The sequence below is a fragment of the Oryctolagus cuniculus genome, chromosome X (assembly GCF_051225735.1).
Source record: "Oryctolagus cuniculus isolate XC-2025 breed Fujian yellow rabbit chromosome X, ASM5122573v1, whole genome shotgun sequence".
In the NCBI taxonomy this organism is placed as follows: domain Eukaryota; kingdom Metazoa; phylum Chordata; class Mammalia; order Lagomorpha; family Leporidae; genus Oryctolagus; species Oryctolagus cuniculus.
Genome location: NC_142888.1, coordinates 4,471,851 through 4,498,853, shown reverse-complemented (window position 1 = coordinate 4,498,853; position 27,003 = coordinate 4,471,851). Strand labels below are relative to the sequence as shown.

At 49.8% G+C, this 27,003-nt stretch overlaps 2 protein-coding genes, 1 long non-coding RNA gene and 1 other non-coding gene across 9 annotated transcripts in view; 2 read left to right on the top strand and 2 right to left on the bottom strand.

Moving 5' to 3' along the window:
- PPEF1 (protein phosphatase with EF-hand domain 1) overlaps positions 1-15,289 on the bottom strand; it is a 140,664-nt gene extending 125,375 nt beyond the window's left edge. The window contains exon 1 of the mRNA XM_008272402.5: positions 15,162-15,289. The gene's annotated coding sequence lies outside the window, so the exon portion shown is untranslated. The remainder of the gene's footprint in view (positions 1-15,161) is intronic.
- RS1 (retinoschisin 1) overlaps positions 15,171-27,003 on the top strand; it is a 32,465-nt gene continuing 20,632 nt past the window's right edge. Inside the window, exons 1-5 of one of the 5 annotated variants that reach the window (XM_070066319.2) lie at positions 15,171-15,306; positions 17,145-17,246; positions 18,308-18,600; positions 24,729-24,754; positions 25,280-25,385. In XM_070066319.2, coding sequence (XP_069922420.2) covers positions 18,456-18,600; positions 24,729-24,754; positions 25,280-25,385 — 277 coding nt within the window. In that variant the 5' untranslated portion in view covers positions 15,171-15,306; positions 17,145-17,246; positions 18,308-18,455. Of the gene's footprint in view, positions 15,450-17,144; positions 17,247-17,345; positions 17,592-18,307; positions 18,601-24,728; positions 24,755-25,279; positions 25,386-27,003 lie in introns of those variants that run through there. The other 4 variants (XR_016227541.1, XR_016227542.1, XR_016227540.1 and 1 more) reach the window with 4 other exon arrangements.
- On the top strand, positions 16,232-16,304 carry TRNAV-UAC (transfer RNA valine (anticodon UAC)). The gene has a single exon. It is a non-coding gene; the product is annotated as a tRNA-Val (tRNA).
- Positions 17,415-18,512, bottom strand: LOC149119536 (uncharacterized). 2 transcript variants are annotated; one of them, XR_016227912.1, is made up of 3 exons: positions 18,382-18,512; positions 17,712-18,243; positions 17,415-17,549 (listed from the first exon to the last, which is right to left on the bottom strand). It is a non-coding gene; the product is annotated as an uncharacterized LOC149119536 (long non-coding RNA). The 2 variants fall into 2 exon arrangements; XR_016227913.1 differs by having other exon boundaries at positions 17,417-17,545.

Here is a 27,003-nt window from a genome sequence, read left to right as displayed (position 1 = left end):
GGCCCCTGCACCCACATGAGAGACCTGGAAGAAGCTCCTGGCTCCTTATCAACACAGCTCCAGCCATTGTGGCCAATTGGGGAGTGAACCATCGGATGAAAAAAATCTCTCTCTCTCTCTCTCTCTGTGTAACTCTTTCAAATAAATAAATAATTTAAAAAAAAAAAAAGAGCTTATGGGGAAGCCTTTGGAAAATTTTAGAGCATTTTCTTTTAAAGTACTTGTTCTTGTCTTGGTTTTCTTCATATATTCATGAAACAAATATGTGTTGAATCTCTACTATGTGCTAGCTACTGTTGCATACCCTGGGAATGTATCAGTTAATAAAACTGACACGGGGCCGACACCGCGGCTCACTAGGCTAATCCTCCGCCTAGCGGCGCCGGCACACGGGGTTCTAGTCCCGGTCGTGGCGCCGGATTCTGTCCCGGTTGCCCCTCTTCCAGGCCAGCTCTCTGCTGTGGCCAGGGAGTGCAGTGGAGGATGGCCCAAATCCTTGGGCCCTGCACCCCATGGGAGACCAGGATAAGTACCTGGCTCCTGCCATCGGATCAGCGCGGTGCGCCGGCCGCAGCGGCCATTGGAGGGTGAACCAACGGCAAAGGAAGACCTTTCTCTCTGTCTCTCTCTCACTGTCCACTCTGCCTGTCAAAAAAAAAAAAAAAAAAAAAAAAACTGACACGGTCTCTTTTTCTCTTGAAGTTTATAGTTTAGTGGGAGAAGTAAACATGAATCCAATCATCACAAAAAATAAATGTGAGACTGCAAAGGACAAGTATGCATACTATGAGAGTGAATCAGGAGGCCAGGCAAAGGCTTGATTGAGGAAGTCATCTTTGAACTGACATCTGAAGGGTGAATAGGGATTAATGAGGTGAAAATGTTGAAAGGGGGATGGTGTGAAGAATACACTTGGGGGCCGGAGCTGTGGTGCAGTGAGTTAACACCCTGGCCTGAAGCACCAGCATCCCATATGGGCGCCGGTTCTAGTCCCGGCTGCTCCTCTTCCCATCCAGCTCTCTGCTATGGCCTGGGAAAGCAGTAGAAGATGGCTCAAGTCCTTGGGCCCCTGTACCCATGTGGGAGACCTGGGAGAAGCTCCTGGCTCCTGGTTTCAGATTGGCGCAGCTCCAGCCATTGTGGCCAACTGGGGAGTGAACCAGTGGACAGAAGACCTCTCTCTCTCTCTCTCTCTCTCTCTCTGCCTCTCCTCTCTCTGTGTAACTCTGACTTTCAAATAAATAAATAAATAAATCTTTTTTTTTTTTTTAAAAGTACTTTAAAAAAAAAGAATACACTTGAGTGAAGCCCCCTGATCTGGAGTCTATGATTGGGGACCATCAAAGGTGAATCTTGGGTTTAATGTAGGTCTTAGTTTACTAAAACTGAAATTCTTATTTTGATGAATATTAAAAGAGTGCATAATCTGTGATTTTCTTAAACTCTACAAAACTCTAAAACAGTGCTTCCCAAACTTTCATGGGCTTGCAAATCACCTGGGGATCTTGTCAAAACATGGATTCCTGGGCCCAAGGCCTAGAGGTTCTAACTCAGTAAGTCTGGGTAGGGACTGGACTTTGCATTTCCAATAAGCTCCCAGGTGATGGGGAATTATACAACATGGTCCAGGTTTTAGTTTTTAATGGCTATTTCTTTTTCAATCCACTATTTCATGATTTTTAAAGTCAAAGTATATTCTATACTGTTTTTGTGATTTTTGTGGTCTACTCAGTAGTGTCACCAAAAAAAGAATATTGGGGTATATAAATAAAGCAATGCTATTAGCTAAAGATGTCAAATATTCGGGGCTAGGAGAATGCTGGTTAGACTCCCAGCTGCTCCACTTTTGATCCAGATCCCTGCTAAGGCACTTGGGAAGGCAGCAGAAGATGGCCCAAGTACTTGGGCCCCTGCCACCCACATGGGCAAACAGGATGGAGTTCCTGGTTTCTGGCTTTGGCCTGGCGCGGTCATGGGTATGTAGACATTTAAGGAGCAAACCAGTAGATGGAAGATCGATTTCTCTTTCTTTCTTTCTCTCTCTCTCTCTCTCTCTCGCTCTTTCAAATAAATCAATAAATAATTATAAAAATTTTCAAACATTTGGAAAGAATGAGAGAAATAATTATAAGCAAATTGAGGTATCAGTAACCTTCACTGATTTACCCCAGTGAGGTGGATTATCATTCCTACTCAGTGAAAAGGCCAATTTACAAAGCAGTTTTAAAGAAAAATAACATAGGAGCTGGCATCGTGGCGCAGCGATTTAAACCTCTGCCTGTGACACCAGCATCCCATATGGGCACCAGTTCAAGACTTGGCTGCTCCACTTTCCATCCAGCTCCCTGCTAATGTGCCTGAGAAAGCAGCAGAAGATGCCCCAAGTGTTTGAGCCCCTGTACCCACGAGGGAGACCAGAAGAAGCTCCTGGCTTCAGCCTGGCCCAGCCCCCGGCCATTCTGGCCATCTGGTGAGTGAACCAGAGGATGGAAGATCTCTCTCTCTCTCTCTGTCTCTCCCTCTTTCTGTAACTCTGACTTTCAAATAAATAAAACAAATCTTTAAAGAAAAAGACAAATAATATAAATTAGCCTGGTGCAACATATGACAGGACACATCTGTTTGGTTGATGGTTCTTACTTTCACCAGTCAATAAGAGCTATTTGTAAATAATAATTAGTGACTGACGACCTCAGTTTTATATTCCAATGAGCTAAAAAATCACCGCCCTTTTTAGGTCTCTGTTACTACTGAACACAATTCCCGCCGATATGCCAGGTTCCTGCAGGTACGGCTATGGGAAAAGAATTCTATGAAAACAAGTTGATGAAAGATCCAAGATTTCTCCAGAGCAAAATATTATCATTTAAAAAAAATTTTTAAATGAAATCCTCTGTGTATAGAAGATTAAGCCAGGGAGTCAAGATGAAGTTCTTGTGATTTCAAGAGATAACAGCTCTGGTGATTACAACCTGGGGACCCTAGGCAACCCATACAATTCTAAGCCTTAATCTCCTCATTTTAAGAATGGAAATAATACTATTTAAGGGAAATCTCTTTGTAAAGAGCTAAACACATATTAGCTACCATCTCTAGAATAGCCTGCATTCCCCAAGTGGATACACATCCTGGAGAAGAATGTGGTCTGACTATGGGTCGGGATGTGCCTGGGAGCATAGAGTCAGGTTCTAGAGTCAGCTTGCTGGGGTTCAGATTCAAACTTCACAGCTGTGTGTGAGCTTGGCCAAGTTATATCCCCCCACCCACCCCGTGCCTGTTCCCTCTTCTAGAAAACCTGGCTAATAATAGTACCTACCACACTGGGTTGACAGAGGAATAAATGAGTTAACACATATCGTGGCAGCCACTGACAGTTGTCTAACCAACATCCATTCCCCCTTTCTCCCTTATCAATGAATGTCCAATCATCTTCTAGGTGGCGATGTGCTTGGCCAACAAAATTTGATTTGCTAGGCTAGGGGAGGTCATGTGACAAAGTTCCAGCCAATGAAATATAAGCCAAAATTGGCTGGCTGAGGTTTCAGGAAAGCTGTCTTTCTGATAAAAGATTCAGCCAGTATGAGCCTTTTTCTCTTTGTCCTTCCCCCATTCTGCCGGGAACCAGGACACAATGTTTGGAGGAGGAGCAGCCATCATGTGAGCATAGGAAGAAAGCCTCCCATGAACATGAATGATGAAAGAAGATCAAAGGACAAGTCTGAGACACGGGTGACGGTGTGAACCTGTTTATTTCATGTCTCCACCTGAAGTTCCTACCTCTCCATCAACTTCATTGCACGCAGCCAAACACCTGCTCCATGTGACCAATCCACTTGTGGCATGCTTCCAGTGGTGCCCAGCTGATAGCATTCACAACACATCAGTTGTTACTATTATTATTACTCGGCCAGTATTCCATTTCCTAACCAGGTGCCTTGCAAAGATCCCCCTAACCTTTTTGTAACAGGACCCCAATTTTCCTTTTGGAAATCAACCCTTGCCCAATTCTCAGCTATGTGCTATGCACAAGACTGACGCCACCCCTGTGCGGGAAGCCCACCATGCTACCCTTCCCCCTAAGAAAGAGCATTCCATGGGGGCAGCTGGGGTGGCCTCTAGGCCAGGCATCCCACTGCTCTTAGGGTAAACATCTTAAGTAGAAGCTGAAGGGGAAGGTCAATGTAAGCTGCCAACCACTGTGGCTCGTGTCCTTGTGTCAAAAGCCTTGTTTTTGCAGAACACTGGGGCACATGCCCCGGCTGCTTTGAGAACCAATTATGTCTGTTGTTTACTGCTTGCTTAATACTGTGCGCTCTGACCAGGCAACGCGGATTACCGATGGACCAGCTACTGTTGGTCCCTCCCTTAAGTAAAACACACTCGAGTCTCTCTCAGTGGTTTCCTTGGAATTAGGGAACATTATGTGCAAGGCCTCTTGGACTTTGGGCTCCTGGAGGGAGACAACTTCCCACTCTGAAAGTGCGGGCCCTGATAGACTAAAGGCAATTAGCATAGTCTACTTCCCAGGCAACAGGGATTGTTCAGGATCAGGCAAATCACTTGGGCCTAAGGCAGTTAGCACATCCTCCTCTCTCAGCAAAAGCCCCATTCAGTGTTCAGGTAAGCAGGGAGCTAAGCTAGGCAAGGCAAGCGGCTTCCAGAGCCCCTGGAGAGAGCGCTAGGACAGGCTCACTCATCTGCCCCAAGCTCTCTAAGCAAGGTCACAGCTAGGAGGAGAGCTAGTCTGGGGGGGTGGGGTGGGGGGTGAAACTGACAGATGGCAAAGGACAGAGCAGGGGAAGGGCAGGGAGATGGTACTGGAGCCCTCCGTCGTAAAGCCCTGCATCAAATCTTACCTCTGGAATTTTCATTCCATATTCATTTGAAACTGGTTTCTCTAACTCCGCTTGAGTTGGATCTTTTCTGACACTGCGAGAAGAGCATTTTAATGTAGGGACTACCTCCCTAAAGGGGACTTTCCAAACTCAGCACTAGACTGCCTCTCGTTCAGAAAATCTACAATCAAGCACAATGTAAATTCATATCCAAATCACCTTTGCAAAGGAGAACAGCAGCAATCAAAAGCACAGTGAATTCGCTTTTGTGCATTCATTCACATTTCTCTTCCAAGAAAAAACAAGTTAGCCAGGTCAAAATGTTTTTGTTTTTTGTAAACATGTCTAGGAGAAGCCCATTAAGAACAGATATGAATCCGGACTTTAAAATGAACACTGGACCCAGAGGCTGGCGATGGAAACCTGTGACTAATATTGCAATAATATTCACAGACAGTTGTCATGGCAGCCTGCTCATTCTGCACAAAGCAGAGCCCGCTGCATTGTCACAGGATTCAGCAGAGGAGAGCTGGTAGCCCGCAGACAGCCTCTGAGTGAGTTACACGGCCTACTGATTAGCTTTGGTGTCGTTATTGTACATAGCCTGCAGACTACACTCTAATTGTACCAAAAAAGATCCCAAATACTGAAGATCACTAATAAAAACACCCAATGTGCTTTTAACACCTACACCACCCTTGAACTCTTTCCACTGGGCTATGGAGAACAGCTTGGAGGTGAGTCCTACTGTATTTGCAGTTAAATCCACATGGGCGGCCAGCACTGTGGCGTGGCAGGTAAAGCTGGCATCTGTGATGCTAGCAGGCCCCGGCTGCTCCACTTCCAATCCAGCTCCCTGCTAATGCACCTGGGAAAGCAGCAGAGGATGCCCCCAGTGCTTGGGTCCCTGCACCTACATGGGAAACCTAGAAGAAGCTCCTGGCTTCCATCTGGCCCAGCCCTGACCATTGTGGCCATTTGAGGAGTGAACCAGTTGATGGAAGATTCCTCCCCTCCCCTTCTCTCTGTAACTTTGCCTTTCAAACAAATAAAAATAAATCTTAAAAAAATTCCACATGGAAATCCAAGTCAGACGATAAGGGTTGTGGGAGTAGCCCAGTTCAGTTCCCATCACCAATTAGCACTGGCCGTGGTCACAGGTTCTCTAGCAGTGGAGTTGCCAGATTGTTCTCTGATCAGTTACACAGTCCTGGGGAAGTAGCTTAAAAAACAAGGGACACCTCAAGACAGGTAAATGAGAAAGGGTGGGAGACTGAGCTGATGTTTTTCTCTCTATACCTCTGTAAAATCCAATCCCATTGAACGTGACCGTGAGTAGTTTTGAAGATTATATACAGCTGGCCTAGAGACGAATACCACACAAGGCCTTCCTCACTATTAGACAAGCTTTTGCACATCACCCTGTCCCCTCTTCTATCTGCCTTCTCCTCTTTCAAGCTTTTTTTTTTTTTTTTAAGAGAGAGGAGACAGGGCTCTAAATAAAACCCAGTAACATCTTACATTAGGAAAACCACATCAAGCCATTATCTTCCATTAATATCTTGGAACAAATGAGTCCTTTGAACTAACTCATGTATTTCAAACTTCTTGAGCTGGGGGTATGTCTTGGACAGTAGCCCCCCCCACCTTGTCAGTGGGGGATACATTCCAATACCTCCAGCTGATGCCTGAAACCACAGAGTACTGAACCCTATATGTGCTATGTGCTTTCCTATACAGACATACATACATACATTCATACCTATGATACATGTTAACTGATAAATTAGCACAGTAAAAGATTAACAATACTAATAATAAAATAGGAGAGTTCTAGCCATATACTGTTATAAAAGTTTATGTGACTGTGGTCTTTCAGAATATGGAATTTCCCATGTAATACCTCTGGGTCTCAGTTGACCACAGGTAATTGCAATCACAGAAAAGGAAGCCACAATTAAAGGTGGGACTAGTGTACTTTAAAGTTCTCACACTGCCCAACACTCTGTGCCTAGCTACACTGAAAGCATGTGATAGCAATTTCTATCAAGAGCCTAGAACACAAGGCAATCCCTCAGTAGATGGTGGGTACACAACCGACATTGTCAAAATGGTGTAAGAGACAGCTACAGGGGAGAAATGAAGGGATGTTCAATCAGTAGAGTTTATATTTTCCCTCAAGTAGCTGAACCTCTCACTAAATGGTGGTATTTAAAATTAGAGGTCTTATTGAATATTTAACAAGGAATCTGGAAGCAGGAAATCCAGCTACCTTCCTCTTTCAGCCAAGCCATGTAGCTTTCTACTTCAGAGAATTGTCAAGTCATGATCATGAAATGCTGCTCTGCCTCCAGTATCATATCCACATTCAGTGCAGAAAATAAAGAACTAAGGGACAAATGGGTCATATCAACTGAGTCAACCTCCTTTTAAAGAAATGCCTTTTTTTTTTTTTTTTTGACAGGCAGAGTGGACAGTGAGAGAGACAGAGAGAAAGGTCTTCCTTTGCCGTTGGTTCACCCTCCAATGGCCGCCGCGGCCAGCGAGCTGCGGCCGGCGCAGCGCGCTGATCCGATGGCAGGAGCCAGGAGCCAGGTGCTTTTCCTGGTCTCCCATGGGGTGCAGGGCCCAAGCACTTGGGCCATCCTCCACTGCACTCCCGGGCCACAGCAGAGAGCTGGCCTGGAAGAGGGGCAACCGGGACAGAATCCGGCGCCCAGACCGGGACTAGAACCCGGTGTGCTGGCACCGCAAGGCGGAGGATTAGCCCAGTGAGCTGCGGCGCCAACCAAAGAAATGCTTTTAGGGCCAGCATTGTGGCATAGCCAGTAAATATGCCGCCTGCGATGCCAGCATCCCATATGGGCACCGGTTCCCGTCCTGGCTGCTCCACTTCCAATCCAGCTCTCTGCTAATGTGCCTGAGAAAAACAGCAGAAGATGGTCCCTGCCACCCACATGGGAGACCCTGAAGAAACTCCTGGCTCCTGGCTTTGGCCTGGCCCAGCCCTGGCCGTTGCAGCCATCTAAGGAGTGAACCAGTAGAGGGAAGCTCTCTCTCTCTCTCCCTCTCTGTCTGTAACTCTTTCAAATAAATAAATAAATCTTAAAAAAAAAAAAAAAGAAAGAAAGAAAAGGTTTTAAAGACCATCTACTTGCATACCTGTGGCAGAACTGTGTCACTCAGCCTCTCCGAGCTGTAAGGGTGCCTGGGGAATCAAGCTGTTTTAGCTGGCCACATTGCCAAACCAAGCAAAATCAGGCCATACAATGCAGAAGTTAAACACACCCTATGAAGCCAGAGGGCCTAGGCTTAAAGCCTTCCTCCTTTATTTTTTAGCTGTGTGACTTAGTCAAGTTACCTAATTGCTCTATACCTTATTTTTCTCACCTGCAGACTAAGCAAAACAATAGTACCTTTCTCACAGGGTGATTGTGAGGATAAAATGGGTTAGTAGGAGTCAAGAGCTTAGCATAGTCCCGAATACATAGCAAGTACTATAGAAGTTTCTGCTATTGAGGAAAAGAAGAACGGGTATTGGATAAGCAATCAGCGGTGTCTGCCACAGATATGCTGCCTGCATTATAACCTTTACCTATGCTGGGTACTGTGCCACACGTGAGCAAGTGCCCTGCTGCCTCAGAGAACAGTTGGCTCCCTAGAAGACAGGGAGACGCGAACCCTAACCTCCCAGAAGTAGCTGTTGCCATGACCATCATTTACTGGGAACTGAGAACAACCCAAACTTCCAAGCATCCGAGCCAGGGCACCGAGATCAGCCACCGTGCCTATGCCCGTCCGTCATAGACACGCACCATTCAGCTTCTTCTGCTGCAAGTGTCAGTAAATCCATTCCTGGCTGAAGCAAACTGGGAATGCAGTCCTCAAATGACGGAGAGTCAGTGGGCGCACTTCCGGCCTGCCTTGGTAAGGACGTAAATGGTACCACTCAGCTGCTCTATTCGTCAGCTGCAATCCCTTGGAGTTGGCTCCATCCTCGGGCCTCAAGCTGTCTTCAGCTTTGTGGTCCCCACTAACTGTTGAAGCTCTTCCCAGGATTTTGGTAATGCCTCACGATGGACTCTTACCTCCCTAAAGTAGAAACAAGAAATGTGCTTTTCTAACCACGCTCATAGCAAGAGAACAGGCACGTGACCTCTGCCCCAGCCTTCACAGGGGCACCACCAGAAGCAGAGGGGTCCCCAAAGCCATCTCCTGACAAGGTGAGTGGCATAGGCTTCTAGTTTTCAGACACGGCAGTGGTAGGGACTCTGCGCCATCACTGGTTGGAGGTGCTAAATCTATAGTCCCAGGAGGCCGCAGTGGGAGTCCATGTTGCTGCAGTCCCTCGCAGAGATCTGGACATCGTTCCTGCCTTTGAACTCACCACAGCCTTCTTGGAGATCCTGTAAATCACCTCAGAGCCGTTAACAAACTAGTGCGGCTACTGAAACAGTTTGGGTGCTGTTAGGCCTTGGTAACAAAAATCCCCAAATCTTAGTGGCTTACGATACTAAAGCTCTGTTTTTCATTCCCTGTCCATGGCCAGTGTGTGTGGGCTGCAGCCGGGTAACACGTAGTCTTTACTGTCTCTGGGGCACTGCTGCTCTCGTAGCGAAGGGGCAAACCAGAAGTAGCGAGCCACACTGGCCCTTCTGCTTGGAAGTCAGAAATATCATTTCTGCCTACATTCAACTGGCCAAAGCAAGTCACTTGGTCAGGTCTATCAATGGTGTACAGATTCTCCAGGAGGAAGAGAAATGGCTATTTTGAACTTGAAGATTCTGTTGTAGGCAACTAAGTGCTGTCACACAAAGCAATAGTGAGATGGCAGCAAAACTTCCAGCTTCTGGATCACCTCAAGTTCAAGATCAGGATGAACAATGAAATGTTTCTTTTGAGGAATTCAAGCAAAAGCCTCAGGATGAACTATAATTGGTACTGATTGACCTGATTTGAGTCATTCCGATTACCGACAAACTCTTTGAAGACATATTGACGTACTTGCACAGCACTTACTGTGTGCTAGGAACTATTTAGGCTCTGGGAATCTGGTAGCAAATGAAACCAAATCTATGCCCTCCTGGAACTTTCCTTCTAGTCAAGGATGGTGGGGACAGACAACAAAAACGAATATTGTCTTGAAATTTAAATGCTATGTGGCACTGTGGCATAGTGGGTTAGGCCACTGCCTACAGTGCCGGCATCCCATATAGGTGCCAGTTTGAGACCTGGCAACCCCACTTCCGATCCAGATCTCTGCTGTGGCCTGGGAAAGCAGTAGAAGATGGCCAAAGTCCTTGGGCCCCTGCGCCTATGTGAGAGACCCAGATGAAGCTCCTGGCTCCTGGATTCGGATCGGCACAGCTCCAGCCGTTGTGGCCGGTTGGGGAGTGAACCAGTGGATGGAAGACCTCTCTCTCTCTGCCTCTCCTCCCTCTCTATGTAACTCTGACTTTCAAATAAATAAATAAATCTTTAGAAAATGTAAATGCTGTGGAGAAAGAGAAGCAGGAAAGGGGAGGGCCCAAGTTTCTAGGCTGCATGGGAAGGGATATACATGGAGCATACTTATTCTGAAAATCCAGAATCTGAAGTGCTTCAAAATCCAATGAGTGCCGACATAACGTCACAAGTCGAAAACTGCACACCTGACCTCATTTGACAAGTCACAGTCAAAATGCAGGTGAATGAACCATTTTGTATACAATTACCTAACTACTTGTATAAAGTTAGCCTATGAACACCAGGTATATATGCGACATAAATGACTTTTGTGCATAGACTTGGGTCCCATCCCCAAGATACCTCAGTATGTACATCCAAATATTCCAAAATCTGAACATAAAAACCTAAAACACTTCTGACCTCAAGCGTTTCAGATAAGGAATATTTAGTCAGTAACAGCAATTCCAAATAGAAAGGTCTCACTGAGAAGATATCTAGGCAAATACCTGATCAAGGTGAGAAAACAAGCAATGGGGTGATCCTAGCAAAGAGTGTTCAAGGCTCAAAGAACAGAAGATCCAAAGGCCCTGAGGCAGGAGAGGCTTCTGTGCTTGGAGGAGAGCAAACAGGTCAAAATGTAGCCAGAGTTGAGTAGAAGAAAAGGCAAACACTAACCACATCTCATCAGCTAAGGCCTTAGAAGCAACTCCCAGAGTCAGCATCCGCAGGAAGCTAGAACCAGGAGCAGGGACAGAAGGCGAACCTAGCATCCCAAACAACTTCCCCGACTCTGACTTCCATTCAAGGTGAGGGGCCTCTGAAGGGTTTTGAACAGAGGAATAACACGATCCGAGGTTGTTAAAGGAGCACCCTGACTACTGTGTGGAGAACAGTCCATAGGGAGACAATGGCAGAAGCAGGGAGATCGGGATATGAGGTTATTGCCAATGGTCAAGGCAAAATGTGATGGTAGCTTGGATTAGAGTGGTCGCAGGGAGAAGGAAGGAAGCTAAGCAAGATTACATTTGGGGTGTGAGAAGAATCAAGTGCGATCTAAACTGCAGGCCTAAATTAATCGGAAAGATGAAGCTGCCATTATCTGAGTGAAGAGACTGAGTGAGGAGCAGATTTCAGGGGTTAGGAGTTTAGGCGCAGACATAACAAGCGTGAGATGCCTATTAGACGTCTAAATGGAGATGGTGAATATGTAGGTTTAGAGTCTGGGAGAAAAGTCTGGACTACACATTTGGAATTGCCTAGGTTATAGATGGTATTCAAAGCCATCAGAGTGAATGAAGCCACCAGGATGGAGAGGACGAACACAGAAGCCCAAGGACAGACCTGAGCTGCCATGGCCTTGTGTTTACAGGTCAAAGAGAGGAGGGTGTAACAAAGGTGATAGAAAAGGAGTAAGCCTGTGGCAGGAAACGGAAACCTACATGACCAGAGGGCCAACAGAGGAAAATGCCTCAAGGATGAGGGAGTGGCCAACTATTTCAAATGCTGTTCAGCAAACAAGATGAAGAACTGTTCCCTGCAGCCCTGGGGAAGTCCCTGGTAACCTGGATCCAAGGAATTTCAGAGAAGCAGTGGGAGCTGGCGCCAACGTGGGCAGTGGACTTGGAGCGATCACCGAAAGCAAATCGAATTTTGCTATAAAGGAGAAGAGAGAAATGTAAGGAGCTAGAGTCGGAAATAGGATTAAGAGATTATCTTTCTGAACACCGACGGAAATTCGAGTGTGTGTATGCTGACGACAGTGATCAGAGAGAGGGGCCAAATGAGGCAGAAGCAAGAGGGGCAACTGTTGGCTGGAGTGCCTAGAGCAGGCAGAGCAGGAGGGATCCAGTGCGCAGGGCAGAGGCTGGCTTTCCAAAGAACACAGATGAGCCAGCTAGCAGGAGTCTTAACTGTGCCACTGCGGACATGCGGGTGATTCCTTGTGGTGGGGCTGTCTGTGCATGCTCAGATGTTTAGCAGCATCTTTGGCCCTTACGTACTAGATGCCAGTAGCACCCCCCCTCCCAGTCATAACAAACAAATGGCTCCAAAGACAGTGCCTCCCAGGGTACATTTTGGGTTTTCCTGACCGGGTGGTGCTTGATGAGGGGAATGGTTGCTCTAGGCGTCTGGTGAGAAGAGGCCAGGGAAGCTACCGAACATCCTACAATACACAGGCCAAGCCCCGCGACAGTCACCGGGCCCCAGTCCACCGGCTGCTGGGCACACGTGATGGGCACTCGTAGGCGTTCTCTGCTGACTGCTTCCACTTTCTCACTGAAACGGGAAGCAAGCTGAGCAGCTGTAACGGACACTCGGGGAGGAGGTACAGGGGGTTTAAGGAGAGAAGACATGAAGCTGTCCCCGAGAAGTGGACATGAATCTGGGCTGCACGGAAGGCCCACCTGAGGTGAGCAGTCACGAATTTAATGTGAAACCACTCCACCTGCATTTATGTTTTTCTTGGGCCATATTCAGGGATGGAGTGGGGGAGAGAGATGGATCTAACAGATTGTGGTTTTGCCAAGTGCAAGGGTACTTCAAAAAGGCTGTAGAGAAATGGAATGAGTGTATTTTAATGCAAAAACATTGGAAATTCATGTGTAGTTTCCTCATAGTATGTATTATGGTTTTGATAACTGGGTGTCCCTCAAAGCCCCATGTATTGAGGACTTGGTCCTCAGAGTCTTATGTTAATCGTCAATCAATTGATGTTAATGGTTCATGCACTCAGGATGGGGACTTGATCTAATGATGGCATCTAGTCTCTAGGTCAGTGGGAGACGCCCTCAGAAGACAGTTCTCACAAGAGGGCTGGTTATGAAAGCCGAGCTGGGCCTAGCCGCCTCTCTCTGCTTCCTGGTTCACCACGTGTTCCTTCCTCTGCCAACAGCCTGCCACCCCCACCACACCAATGGGGCCAGTGACACTCCCAAACTGTGAGGGAAAAGAACTCTTCCTTTGGAAGTGAGCTCCTGTCGGGTTCTTTTAGCTGTAGTAAGGCAAAGCTGACTAGTGCCTTTGTCACAAACTTTTTGAAGACCCTTCTTTTGAAAGGAGGCAATAAGGGGCAAACAAATGACCACAGCGGGGCGACATTTAGCTAGTGGTTAAGATACTCGCGTCCGGTATTGCAGTACCTGGGTTTGGTTCCTGACTCCAGCTTCCCGTTAGTGCAGACCCTAGAAGTTCGACAGTGATGGCTCAATCAGATTCCTGCCACCCCCACGGGAGACCTGGACCGAGTTCCCCGCTCCCAGCTTCAGCGCTGGCCCAAGCTTGGCTGTTGCCTGTATTTGGGGTGTGTGTGTGTGTGTGTGTGAATCAATGGATGGGAGTGCTGGTTCTAACTTGTGTGTGTGTGTGGGTGTGCGTGTGTTTATGACCACAGAATTTGAGCTGGGTGAAAAGAGGAATAACAAGGCACCATGAAGAAGTGGGTGGCCAAAAGCAATACATGGGTAAGGCGAGTTCCGCCATGCTAAGGCAATGGCTCACTTTTCTTAGTGAATGCTCAATGCTCACTGACGGACAGGCCACGGTCACTAAATGGAATCAGGTGAGCTAAGCTTTCGCGGCTCAGTGTTCGCGGCTGTGGTTTCTTTGGTCAAGGGACCCTTCGTCAGCGAAGCCAAACGCTACACATCTGAGGAATCGGAGAACTCGGCGCCTTCTCATCTTTGCTTACTGGTTTGTTTCTGTATTTTTCTCATGGTTTCCCAGATGCTTGTGGTGACATGCCAGGCAAAATCGTGGCCATCTCAGGCTTGCCCGACTCTGATGGTTTCAAAGTGAAAGTCATCGACAGCTTCTTTCCGGCAGGCTCTCGGTTTCTCCTTTTGAAGATTTCACTTCATTTCCTCACTGGCATGTCTACAGAATATGCCAAGGGACCAGTGCCACTGCCATGGGGACCACACGTAGCCTTTGTGGGCTTGAGTCTTCCATAATCACTTTGGTCTCAGAAGGTGAGTATGAGCCCAGCCCTGCTACTTACCAGCTAATGATCACAAGCAAGACATTCACACTCTTCGGTTTCAACTTCTTCAGCTGAACAACAGTGCTAGTTAGCATGGCTTCCGCCCAAGGCTGATGCCCAGGCCTGCACGTGAAAGTGGTGTATAACCCCTACTGATCTTTCCTAAAAAGACACGTGGGACTACACCTTGAGAGGGGCAAGGAGAGGGAACCCAAGTCTGCTTGCAGCTCATGGTGGAAAAGCGGAACAAGAACTTGTCGCTAAAGGCAGAAACCCGAGTCGCATACATCCGTGGGCACCAGCTTGCTTTCTACTGGGAGTGTCAGAGTGGGAGCTCGGCCGAAGCTTGCACTTGGCAAACGCTCCTGTCCAGCCAAGGGCAGACAGACAGCTGGCGGGACAGCAAAGCATTCCCCAGAGACACAAACCTCCACACCACTGGTGGGTGTAATGTTAGGGCCAATCTTGGCAGCCTTGTCACGGACTGATCAGCTTTTGGAAACAGGTGGGATGTAGTGTTCTTGGCCTTTCAGGAGTCATTTCGGCTCACGGACTAGCAGGAAACATGGGACTTTAGTGAATTTCTCTTCCAGCTGAGGCTGATCGCTGATGGTTCACCGTCCAGGCACCAGTGCTCAGAGGCCTCCCTAGCTGTAAGGCAGACAGGAAGTGGCCACAAAGCAAACTGGAGGGCCGGGGAATTACATGGCAGATATCGGCCTCAGTTGTCCCACCTGGAAAGTGGGGTTATCTCTTAGACCCAGAAGTGGAAGCGAGGGCAGCCCTTGCGATTCGCAAAGGAAGAGACTGCGACTTGGGAGGTAAACTGAGCGGCTCCAGAGTAGCCCAGACGGAACTACCAGCCAGATGACCCCCACAGCAGTGCTCCTGGCACCCACCTGTTTCCTCCGGGGAGAAGGAGCTGCCTGAGGGCGGTGCTTGCGTCCAGTCCGTACCACTGCGCCCTCACCCTGCCTCCGAGGACGAAGCCTGCCGGCCAGGTGGCACACGGGCGCTTGAAGAGGCCCCTGCAAACGGTTTCAGGTGGGTTTCCCAGCTTGAGGACGGAAAGCAATCCCGGGGTGGCAAGGAAGCTCCATCCACACAAGCCCCGGAGGACGTAAGAAGCCAGCCCACGGAGGGGCCCTGCCTCTTCCCCAGACCACGGTGCTGGAGGCTCGCGGCAGGTGCAGTCGCTCAGGGCCGGGGTTAAAGCCCAGCGCTGAGCGCTTGAGATCCGAAGTAACTTAACGAACAAGGCCTGCGGAACGTGCATTATGCACCGGGCCCCTCAAGTTCTGCTGCTGGCGCCGACCCCCAGCCCTAGACAAACGGGACTCACCCCAAGCCCTGAGACCTAGATGCCCTGGCGGCCTCGGGAGGGGAAGAACGCCGGGGACCGGTCACGGGGCAGCAAGAGGCAGGCTAACCAGTGGCCGGTCTCTTCCGACCTGGGCAAAACAGATGCCAACGTAAAAAATGCCCTCCGGGGTCACCCCTCAGCCTCGCGCTGCCTCAGTCTTTGGCTGCGAGGGGCGCTCCTGTGCTTCAGACGGGACAAGTCAGGCGGGTGGGCCAGGCCCGTGCGGAAAATGACAAAGTGCGCGTTCCTCACAAGCTGAGCGAAACAGCCGTGCCGAGGCGGGGTGCGCTCCTGCCCGCCAGGCCGCCGCCCCAGTTGAGGGAAAGTGTGGAGACGCGTGATTAAGAGGGCAGTGGCGCCGGCCTCGCGGGGGTCACAGAAGTCGGGAGTCCTAGTAGGTCGGAAGGGCCAGCCTCCCAAAACGTCCGAGCCGGAGGCCGGATTTGCTAGCGCACTCCGCGCCGCTGCGAGGGGCGACGCCCGGCCGGGGCGGGGGCGGGGGCGGGGCCAAGGGCGGGGCAGTAGCCGAGGGGCGGGGTATTGACGTGAACATGCGGGCTGAAGTGAGACTATGACTAAGCTGGAAACGCGATCATCAGACGTGAGGGTTCCATAGTGTAGTGGTTATCACGTCTGCTTTACACGCAGAAGGTCCTGGGTTCGAGCCCCAGTGGAACCAAGGCTGAGTTAGGTTTATTTTATTCCATGTTCACCCCTTGAACATGGAGTGAGAAAAAAGAACTGCAGGTCTCCCTGCTTTCCACTTTAAAAATTTTGACGTTTTTAGCACAGAAGAGAAATGACAGATACCACCCCACACACCGATCCTTCAAGGTTGGGGCCGCCATTGCCCCACCTGAGAAATTGGCGAGGCCGTGGTCAGGGTTGAGTCGTAGTCCCGAGGCGCCCCCCCCACCCCCCACCCCGGGCCGGCCCGGCCACTCTCCCGCCTCTCCTGCCGCTGAAGGTTGGGCGCTTTCGGCCGGGGGTGGGGGGTGGGTGTGCTCAACAAAGCGGCCAACCCAAACGTGGCGACGCAGCAGCGCTTGGGCTGTGTCCAATTATTAAAGGTTTATTAGGATCATGATGGCAAGTTTAATTTGTCATTAAACTAAAATACAGAGTAGGGAAAAAAAAAGTACTCCTTTTCATTACCTTACATATTCACTCAGGAAAATGCTGAATTTGGTGGTGAGTGGGACAGTGAAGACACAAAGATGCGCATTGCTGTAGTACTTGTAATACCAAAACACTGCGATAATTTAAGTGGCTCAGGTTAGGGAACTGGCTTTTCTTTAATACAGCAGTAGGGTTAGCACAATACATGCTTGTCTGGCTCATAAAGAACCCATAGACCAAACAGCAGGCTTGCAGGCATCCCCAAAATGCTGATTGAACCACCAGACGTTTCTCTAGTTCCTTTTTGCTCCTCTTGATTATTTCATTGTAGTTTCATTTGGGGGTGTGGCTTATTGCTATTATTTTTTTTAATATTGGCCTTTTTCATCTTTGAGAACAGGAAGGGCCCTGGGATTGTCTGACTGACGTGGTGGAGAATTAGGCGAAGAAGGAGGAGCTCAGTCTTTTTCTTTGCATTTTTCCTCACACTTTTCTTCATTCGGTATGTAAATTTGCAGCTTCTTCTAACTTGGGTATAACACATGACTTCGCCTGTTGTTACAGTCGCTTCACCGACTTTGTTCTTTCTGTCCCTTGTCAGTGTGCAGCTCAGCGGTGGTCAGGCTGTTCAGTGTTGTGCAGCAGACCTCCAGAGCCCATCCTCCTTGCAAAGCTGAAACTCTGTACCTATTGACCCCTGCACCTGCTCCTGGCTCCTGGCTTCCGGCCGCCCCAGCTGCAGCCCTGGTGGCCATTTGGGGAGTGAATCAGTGGATGGACGATCTCTCTCTCTTTGTAACTCTGCCTTTCAAATAAATAAACAAATCTTAAAAAACAAACAAACAAACAACCTCCCATCAATGTTATTCTTAATGACTATAATAATTACGTCAAGCATGTTATGAGTGTTTTGCATATTACATCCCATTTAAGCCTCAAAACAGCCCTGTGAAGTAGGCATTCTTACCAGCATCTTCCAGGTGAGAAAACTGAGGCACAGAGACGTTAACTACCTCGCCTAGAGGTCCCAAGGAGCAGGTGGCCACACGAGATTTGCTTGGCGATCTGTTCTTAGCCCTACTAGGCTGCACAGCCTCTCTTTATTTACTTTTTTTAAAAATTTTTTTAAGATGCATTTATTTGAATAAGCAGAGTCATGGAGAGAGAAGGCAAGACAGAGAGATCTTCCATCCACTGGTTCACTCCCCAAAAGGCCAGGACTAGTCCCGGCCAAAGCCGAATCCAGGAGCCAGGAGCTTCTTCCAGGTCTTCCTGGTGGGAGGCAGGGCCCCAAGCACTTGGGCCATCTTCCCACTGCTTTCCCAGGCCATAGAAGAGAACTGGAGCATCTGGGACTCAAACTGGCGTCCATGTGAGATGCCGGCGTCACAGGCAAGGGCTTTTACCTGCTATGCCACAGCGTCGACCCCATTCTGCTATTTTCATACAATTCAAGAATGTTAGTGCTTATTTGGCAGGCAGTTACTCAAGGTCATCCCCTGGAAGGTGAATGGACAAGATTAAGACCTGAGCCTTCTGGTTCTTGTTTCTATTTCCCTCCAGTGCTTCCTTCACATTAAAAGCCAGAATGAAACCTGTATCTTCCTTGCTAGACCAACTGCAGTGAGTTTTCTTACCTGCCCAGGCAGGTAACTGTGTGGGTTAACTTGATGGGGCTCAGCAGGAAGACCTAAGAACTAAACGGAATAAGATGCTTAATGAGGCCGGTGCTCAAGTTAATCCCCTGCTCCTGGGCCAGCTCCCACTGCATCGAGGTAGAGCCGCGGCCAAGGAAGAGAGGAAAATGCTACGCAAGATGGAAGGCTTCTTGTTCTTACTTCTCTTTGGCTATGAAGGTATGTGCTACTCAACCACTGGCGTTTATTACACCCTGAATCATAGGGTTTAATTCATGATGTTGTTTATAAGTAGAAGGACAAGCTGAATAATTAAAATAGCAATTAGCAACACATGTTCACCAACATGTGTTCCTTATGGAACAACAGTTGTTTGTGTGGATGGGGTCGTCTTTGTCTTGCCACCGGCTTTCCCATTCAAAGGATGCCGAAACTCAACAGATAGGAACCAGGGGCTCAGAAACCATATAAAATAGTTATAAATTGCAACAATTACTGAGTGACGTGGGGTGTTCTCAAAAACTTTTAAGAGTCAAGGTTAGAATGATGGCACAATTTGATCTTCAAAACTAGGACACTATTGAAGGTGGAGGGTGCTATTAATAACCCTGCTAGACAACAGGTGTCAACCAGGTCTGTCCCGGACACATCAGTGCAGAAGGTCACCCTGGCTTAAATACAGATTAGTGGAATACACCAAGGACTACTGGAATCTAAGAAAAATCATAGTCCAACCGAGACTCGGGTGATCCCAAGACTCAATACACTCAATCAATTCAAACTTGCTGAATATGGCCCTGGCAGGAGGGATGTGTACCACTAAAGAAAAATTCAAGGCAAATTTCTAAAATGTCATCTAATTCAGCTTTTTCAATTCTCTCTCAACCTTTGTAATACTCCTCTACCACGCGTCTCTCAACTCTTAAGCACTCATCAAGTCAGAATGCCTTTTCGGGTTCATTGGGATTTTATAAACCTGCTGAAGGTTGTTGAGGTCCTCACGGGTTGGTGCGTATTACAGGCAATAATTCAGGTGGGCAGGGAGGCGACCTCTGCCCCTCTGAAGGAGCTGCTAGGGAGATAGGCGTTCCACGTCAGAATCCATGCTTTCGTGTGGTTGTCGCTCCCCCTGTGTTCCCATTTTCATGAATGACTCTTACTCTTAGTATTTGCGAACATTTGTGAAATGCAATGCCCCAAGCTATACTTTTTTTTTGACAGGCAGAGTGGATAGTGAGAGAGTGAGACAGTGAGAAAGATCTTCCTTTGCTGTTGGTTCACCCTCCAATGGCCGCTGCAGTTGGCGCACGGTGCTGATCCGATGACAGGAGCCAGGTGCTTCTCCTGGTCTCCCATGGGGTGCAGGGCCCAAGCACTTGGGCCATCCTCCACTGCACTCCCTGGCCACAGCAGAGAGCTGGCCTGGAAGAGGGGCAACCGGGACAGAATCCAGCGCCCTGACCGGGACTAGAACCCGGTGTGCCGGTGCCGCTAGGTGGAGGATTAGCCTAGTGAGCTGCGGCACCCACCCTAAGCTATACTTCTAAGTAAGGATCATTTAGACCCATTGTCTGGCTTTCCCCCTTGCTATTAAAAGTCAGCCGTGCTTCCCAGTAACTCGTAAATGCTTGAAGGTCCTTTTGGAATATCGTTGCTTTGCCTTTACTTCTTGTGCTTTCTTCGGCTAGAAAACCTAAGCAGAGTTTTTCAAGGCCCAGATCCAAATATTCCTGGGTCTCAGACATCCACAAGGCTCACCCTCAGCTTTCCCTTTGTGACTGGCATTGAGATTCCTGGGACCCGCCTCTGAGCATCTGCTAGGGGGCAAACGGTGTGTAAGAACCTGACACGCATAGCAGATCCTTGCTACCTTCCCGGCGCTGAGTTTAAGAACCCGGCTCCGAGCCCCCTAAATGGAAAGAAGTCCTGTGAAAGTTTATGAATGCGTTTTTAAAGCAGACCTACCCATTCTGTGGATGGCGGCACTAAAAGCCACGCTGTAGGACAGCTCTCTTTCCTGTTCGCTAGTTTTCCCAATCTCTGCAGAGCTGGGGAGTTCTGGAAAGTCCAGGAAAAGCAGAGCACAGCATCTGTCCTGGTAGAACGGACAGTGGCCAGAGGGCAGGTGTAGGAGCTTGTTGGGTTTTCTTACCCCCCTCCCTACCACCGCCCCAGCCAAGGTCCTCCACTCTTGCCACAGTTTGAAGGAAACCAGTGCAGCTGTGTGTTCCACCCTGGACCAGAGGGACGCTCCAGGGGACAGAGAGCAAATCCAGGACACGATCAGTGCGGTTAGCGTACAATGCAGATGCAATGCACACTCAAAGCCATACTCCAGCGTCCGCGTGGGAACCCGACAGCACACGCTGTGTCTAGACTCCGCTGTTCCTGTCCTCCTGGAGCAGGGGGTCCTCCTCACAGTGAAATGAGGTGAATGGATAGACTGCCACGTATCGGGGATCAGAGTTCGCTTGGGACCACGCGCACCCTCACAGCAAGGCCCAGCTGCGTCTTCCAGCTCAGCCTGGCTTCTAGTCATCTGACATCTTAGATTGTGTCCAGTGACGAGTTTTCAAATGTCCACCTCATTCAAGTACAGGAGCCCGTGGCTTGGCTGGGTTTGTTACCAGAAAATGAAGACGGGCCATCCGGCCTCACCTCACTCGTGGCTGCGCGCCTCTGTAGCTGGGCCAACCACCAGGGATTGCAGAGTGTTTTTCAAAAGCAGCTTTCTTGCCATGTCATTTATATCTGGTTAAGTTCAGCCATTTTCCGTGTACTCGCCAATAGTTTGTGACATACTAAGATCTGTGGCGGATGCGAGCATTTTTATCACCCCCATCCCTTCCCAGCCCCTAGCAACCCCAGATCCACTCTCTGTCCCCGTCGATTTGCCAATTCTGGACATTTCGTTGAAGTGGAATCACACAGCATATGGGCTTTTGCCTTTCATTTGCATGTGTCTTTGAGGTTCATCTGTGTTGAAGCATGTACACATAAGAGATTTACCCATGAATACACCCGTCACCTAAAATAGTAACACTTCCCCACCGAGAGCAATTTCCTTCTCGCTCCTGCACAGAGGGCCGTTACCGCAGCCTGCTGTGTCTCTCCCGTGTCTTATTCTTGATTCGCAGGTAGGTTGGAGCTGCTCACAGATGGTGTTTAATCATTCATCATTTTATGTGTTTCTCCTCTGCTTCATCTCCTCTCTGTTAGCAATATGCAATTAAAGGCATGAGAACAGCCTTTCCTATGTGGCTCTAACGCACGCATCTCCTCTTAGGCTTGCAAGGTACATGCCAAGAAACAGGCGTGTCTTGAATTTTCTTGCCGCCGGTGCAAGGGCGGACTGAGCCCCTCCATCGCGTGAAGCTGAGCTGGGGAGCAGCCGCCCTGTCACATCAGATGTGCGGGGATCATAAAAGCAACCTGAGAGAGAAAACCAGGCCGGCACACAATCGACATCTTTGTTTTTCCTTTGGAGGCTGGCTTTTTTGCTTTTTTATTTTTTTCTCGTCACCACAGTCTCATTTTCTGGTATGATAATACATTGTAGTCAAGGCTTGCACTTTTTGTTCTCCAGCTTCTTGGTGATTAAATCATTTGGGGGGTGCGGGGGGGGGCACGACTAGCAGCTACGTTGCTGCTCCCTTGGTGACAGCTTTTCCTGGAAAATGCCTGTTGTTCCTTCTCTCTCTGCTCATTTCCATAAGGATCCGGCATCTCAGAACCCTAGGCTGCCTACAGACAAATGCTTTCTGGGGCCAGAAATCAGCCCCAAACCGGATTGAGCAGAGACACAGGCTCTGAGGCCAGGCCTTCCTCCCAGCAGGGTCACAGGGAGATGTGAGCTAGGGCTGCATCCATCTCCCCCTCCCTTCAGGGCCTTCTGCCCAACGTGGAGACTCCTCTGGGGCCCACCAGGGGACCTGGAGTCTACAAAACTCCCTGAAGGCCACGTCCCTGAGCGTCGCTGGGACTCTGCTTCGTGTGCTGGCAGCTCAAGAGACCCTCTTCAGTGACAGAGGCAACCTTTGAGTCATACTGATTCGCTTCTGAAATTAGCATCTCTCTGGTTGCCTGCTCAGCCTTGTAGGCTTCTCCAACTTCCTGTGTCCCAGGTGGAACCCCCTCCATCCCAGTCTCCCCAGATCCTGCAGCTCTCTCCTCCCACTGGCTCAGGCCTCAGCGTGCTCATTCCTGCCCACGCCGCCCCACATGGACTCTGTGAGCAACCCCACAGGCGCTACTTCCAAATACAGCCAGCGTCTGGTCAACTGCATCACCACCGCCGCCGCCACATCACCGCCCCCCGCTGCGCTGGCCGCACTCACCTCACAGACCCTGCTTTCTTGCCACGTCCTCACATGGTGCAAGGGGCAAGCCAGCTCTCGGGCCCCTTGTAAAGACAGGAATCCCACTCATGAAGGCACAGCCCAATCACCTCCGGAAGGCCCCACTTCCCAGTACTGTCACCTGGGCGATTAGCTTTCAACACGTGAGTTTTGGAGGGATGCAAACACTCACACCATGGCAGGTACTGATGGTGCTCCCTCACTCTGGTAGCTGAGAGGGCCAAGGGCCTAGGAGAGACAGCAGTGCGGTAGCCCCAGGTGAGGGGTGGCCCTGAACCTTGCCCCTTTCCACCCATCGCAACCTGTGCAAAGCACTCAGCGCGCCCATCATCAGTGGTCCAACTGCTCCTGGGGCTGCGTGCCACTCGTCCGCAGAGTGAGGCTCCCGTTTCCGAAGGCTTGGGCCTTAGTTCACTACCAGACTCACAGTGGTCATGAAAAAGTGCCCACAGAAGGGGAGAGGGCAAATGTGTGCTCTAGAAATGATGGCTTTTGTCATTGTGATGAAAAACACTCTTGGAAACAACTCAGTAGGCCTCAGATGCACTTGGTAAATAGCCAAGGGGCTACAGAATGGACTTTACCTCCCATTTTCTCCACGCCACGCTTTGTGTGAAACCTTTACCGTGGGTGTATGTTGCTTTTGGAGTCAGAAGATTAAAGCATGGTTTTGTTGAAAATGAGCAATGGCACTTTGGTGCTGCAGGAGAGAAAAGCTATTGTGGCTGAGGTCTCTACGACAAGACAGGTTAACAAGGGGCAAGCATGCAAATGTCGTCCCTACATTCTACACGTGTGGCCCGGGAGCCTTCCAAAATGAGGATCAAGGGAAAGGGGCCGTCTGCGTGTGTGTATGGACAGCTGGGTAGACGCGAGGTTGGAGGACGAAAGGATACGATCTCTCGGTAATAAGCAGGGGCGACCTAGCAAGGGCCTGCGCGCAGATCCCTCTGGGGGCCCCAGCAGCTCCAGGCAGCGCCCCTTCCGCATGCTCGGAGGGTGACCTTGCTGTTTCATGACCTACCTCAGGGAAGAAGCATCAAGCGGAATCACAGCTCCCCCGGCCCCCTTCAGGAGCCAAGGTGCCGTATTTCGGGGTAGCGTTTCCTGCACCCCATCAGTGCTTTCAACCAGAGCTGTCCAGTGGAACTTGCTGCCATGATGGAGACGCTCTGCACCTGTGTGGGAGCCACTAGCCCCGAGTGGCTGTGAAGCACTTGAAATACGGCTGGTTGGACTGAGAAAGTGACCTCTTATTTATTTTAATTCATTTAAATGCCAATAGCCTCATGGGACTAGCAGCTACTGCACTGGATAATGCAGCTTTAAACAATCTGTTTATGCTAATATATACTTTCCATTTTCCCACATTATTTGTGCGGCATTTATACTTTAATGTGGTCTGACGTCTCCTGTACATTATCGACAAACCTAAAGAAGGATTTCTACACAGTGCCCTAGCACTACGTAATGGAAATGTAGCACCGTGAGGGAACTGGGAATCGACTCCTACACAGCACGTTGGGCCAACACCAAGGGTGATGATGATGATGATGATGATGAATTAACCAGTAAAGAAAAAGCCCACACTGTTAGGCAGAAAAGCAAAGCAGGATACCCCATTGTTCAGATAGTGCTTACCAAATGTAGTTTAAAAACCTGGACAAAATGGCTAGGAAGGTTTACACTAAGATGCTAACAGGGCTGCCGCTGGTCGTGAGAAATTCCGCAGCCCTCCCCTCCGGCACCTCCCCGCTTTGCTGCATCCCTGGGGTTTCCAAATGCTAGAAGGAGCGAGCACCACCATCATCATGTCCTGTTCGTGTGGACTTTTGCTGGCCCTCGTTTCTCAGCTGTGGCTATTCTTCCTGGCAGATATTTCTGGAGCTTGACTGTTTCCGGAAGGGGCTTTTGGTAACGTCCATGGGACTGTTTTGCCGAGTGTCTCTTTCTTAAGTTGATTTTTGCTCTCTTGTCCTTTCGGCTCAGCCACACTGGGATTATCGTCTACTGAGGTAAGTTATAGTGAAAGGCTGGAATTTACACGGATATGGCTTTTGAAGATTTGCCTAGCCCCAAATAATGGATAGGATTATCACTTAATTAGATAGGGGTGTGTGTGTGTGTGTGTGTATTTTTTGGGTGGGAGCGCTGGCATGTTTTATCTGGGCAAGCTTCAAGACTGGTGTTCTAATGAGAAGATAAAACCAAACCAAGTCTTTAATCAGATGGTGCAATCTTGAATCCAACACCTTTTAAAATCAGATTCCCAGTTAGGAAGTCCCGGGGAATGTGAGGCATGCAACCTCCGAAGGAGGTCTCCAAGCCCCTGAAGCTAGCTCTAAGGGGGTGAACGCTGCCCTCTACATTGGGTCTGGCTGTGAGCTCACTGGCTGGTCACCTGCAGTGGCACACGCTGCATGTTCAGGCTGGGTTTATAATCGCACAGCAGCTGTAGGGGACATGTAAGGGGTGGCACGGGCTTTGAAAACAAGCTGACCACAGTTGCCTTTGCGTCCTGGCCCTCTGGCCACCCGCAGGATGAGAGTGAGGACCCGTGGTACCACAAAGCGTGCAAGTGCGACTGCCAAGGAGGAGCCAATGCCCTGTGGAATGCAGGTGCCACCTCCTTAGACTGCATACCAGGTGAGTGGCCCCGTCCTTGGGGTGCCAGGTAGAAACAGCCCGCTGGAACACTGCTGTTCCTCCTCCCTCCACCCCGGCTTCGTGCCCGGCTTTCCCTCGTTGACCTCTGAACTTTCAATCCCCACTGGGCCCTGCTCCAGCGCACTGCCCTGATGGCATTGCTCCGAAACAGTGTCCTGGGTCTCTACTTGGCTACCATGGAAAGGTAGAGCCTCACTTTCCACGGAACCAACTGAGGAGACACTGATGGCCAACAGAACAGAGATCTGGAAAATGAACCCAGGCTTGAGAGTCAGGAAGGCCACAGTTGGAATCCTGGCTGTGTCGCTTCTGAAGTCTGCCTATGGCTTGGCTCTTTGTTGGTCCCTCAGAGGGGACAGCATGGTCCAGGCTGACAACCATGTGTGCCCAGCCCCTTGCAGCCAGGGGGCGCCATCTGAGCAGTTCTTACCCAAAGAAGGAACAAAAGGGCTGCCCCTCCAGCTGGCTCTCCCTGGCCCAGCTGGTACACCACCTGCTGGCGTCCTGGCTTCTCCAGCAGCGCCCCTCCCCCACCCCCGGGGTGGAGGGTGGGAGACAAGTTACCTGGGGCAAAAAACAAACCTGTGTGGACCTCTGGAATTTCCGGGACAGTTGGTCCTGTAGCTAAGGCAGCCTTCCTCTAAGACAGGGGCTTGCAGTCTTTGGAAAAGACCAGAACACAAAGCTGTGCAGCTAGGTGCACCACACAGCCGGGGGCACAGGGACTCAGTCCTGCCGCTACAGTTGTTTTGCACAGCCCAGGCGGCTCTAGGTTGCCAATCCTGGCTCTAAATGAGACAGCACAGCACTGAATCAAAGCCAGTCCCCTTTTTTCCGGAGCCCCCTAAGAGTTCCAACTTTGGGAGCTGGGGCAGCCCCAGCCAATGTTTGCAATGCTTAATCCGGTCCTGGCTGGGAGCCTGTTTTGCATGAAACTGGCCTTGCCACCTGTCTCCAGTGGGGGGGGGGGGGGGGGGGCGGGGCGGGGGGGGGGGGCCTGGGCCCCTGCCACCTCATTCACTTTACATCATAGCCTATGCCAGGCCAGGTTTGAGCCTCTCTTCATTCTTTCATCAAATTTGCATGAAAATGGAAAATTGTGAGGGCGTGTGGGGGTGGGGTGGGGTACAACGGTGTCCCCTGCCTCTGGCTTCCTATTGAGGAAAGGGGTAGGAAGTCCTTGTTTGTGAGCTGAGCTTGCTCCCCAGGGATACAGTGAGCCCCATGAGAAGAAAGCGGTAGGGCAGTGCAGTTCGGGGTGGGGGGGTTTCTATGGGGGACCGGCTGGGACGAGAGACACCTCACGCTGCCATTAGAAGCATTCGGGGTTGGGGCACCCTCCGGAGTGGACCTTGGAGACAGCCCTGAAGGCCTCGTCTCTGTCTTGGAGAACCTGATCCTGGAGTGCAATGGCACTGTTCGTTCACTGCACTGGTGCTGGAGTTCCACGCCTCGGGCGTTCTTTCTCAGAAGAGATGGAAAAAAGATTCTTTATGTCCACTGGCTGCATTGATCCCATCCATCCACTGTGAAGCAGAGCCAGGCTGGCGTGTTTGAGGGACAGGAAAATGACCCTGGGCCCTGCCCCGCCCCACCC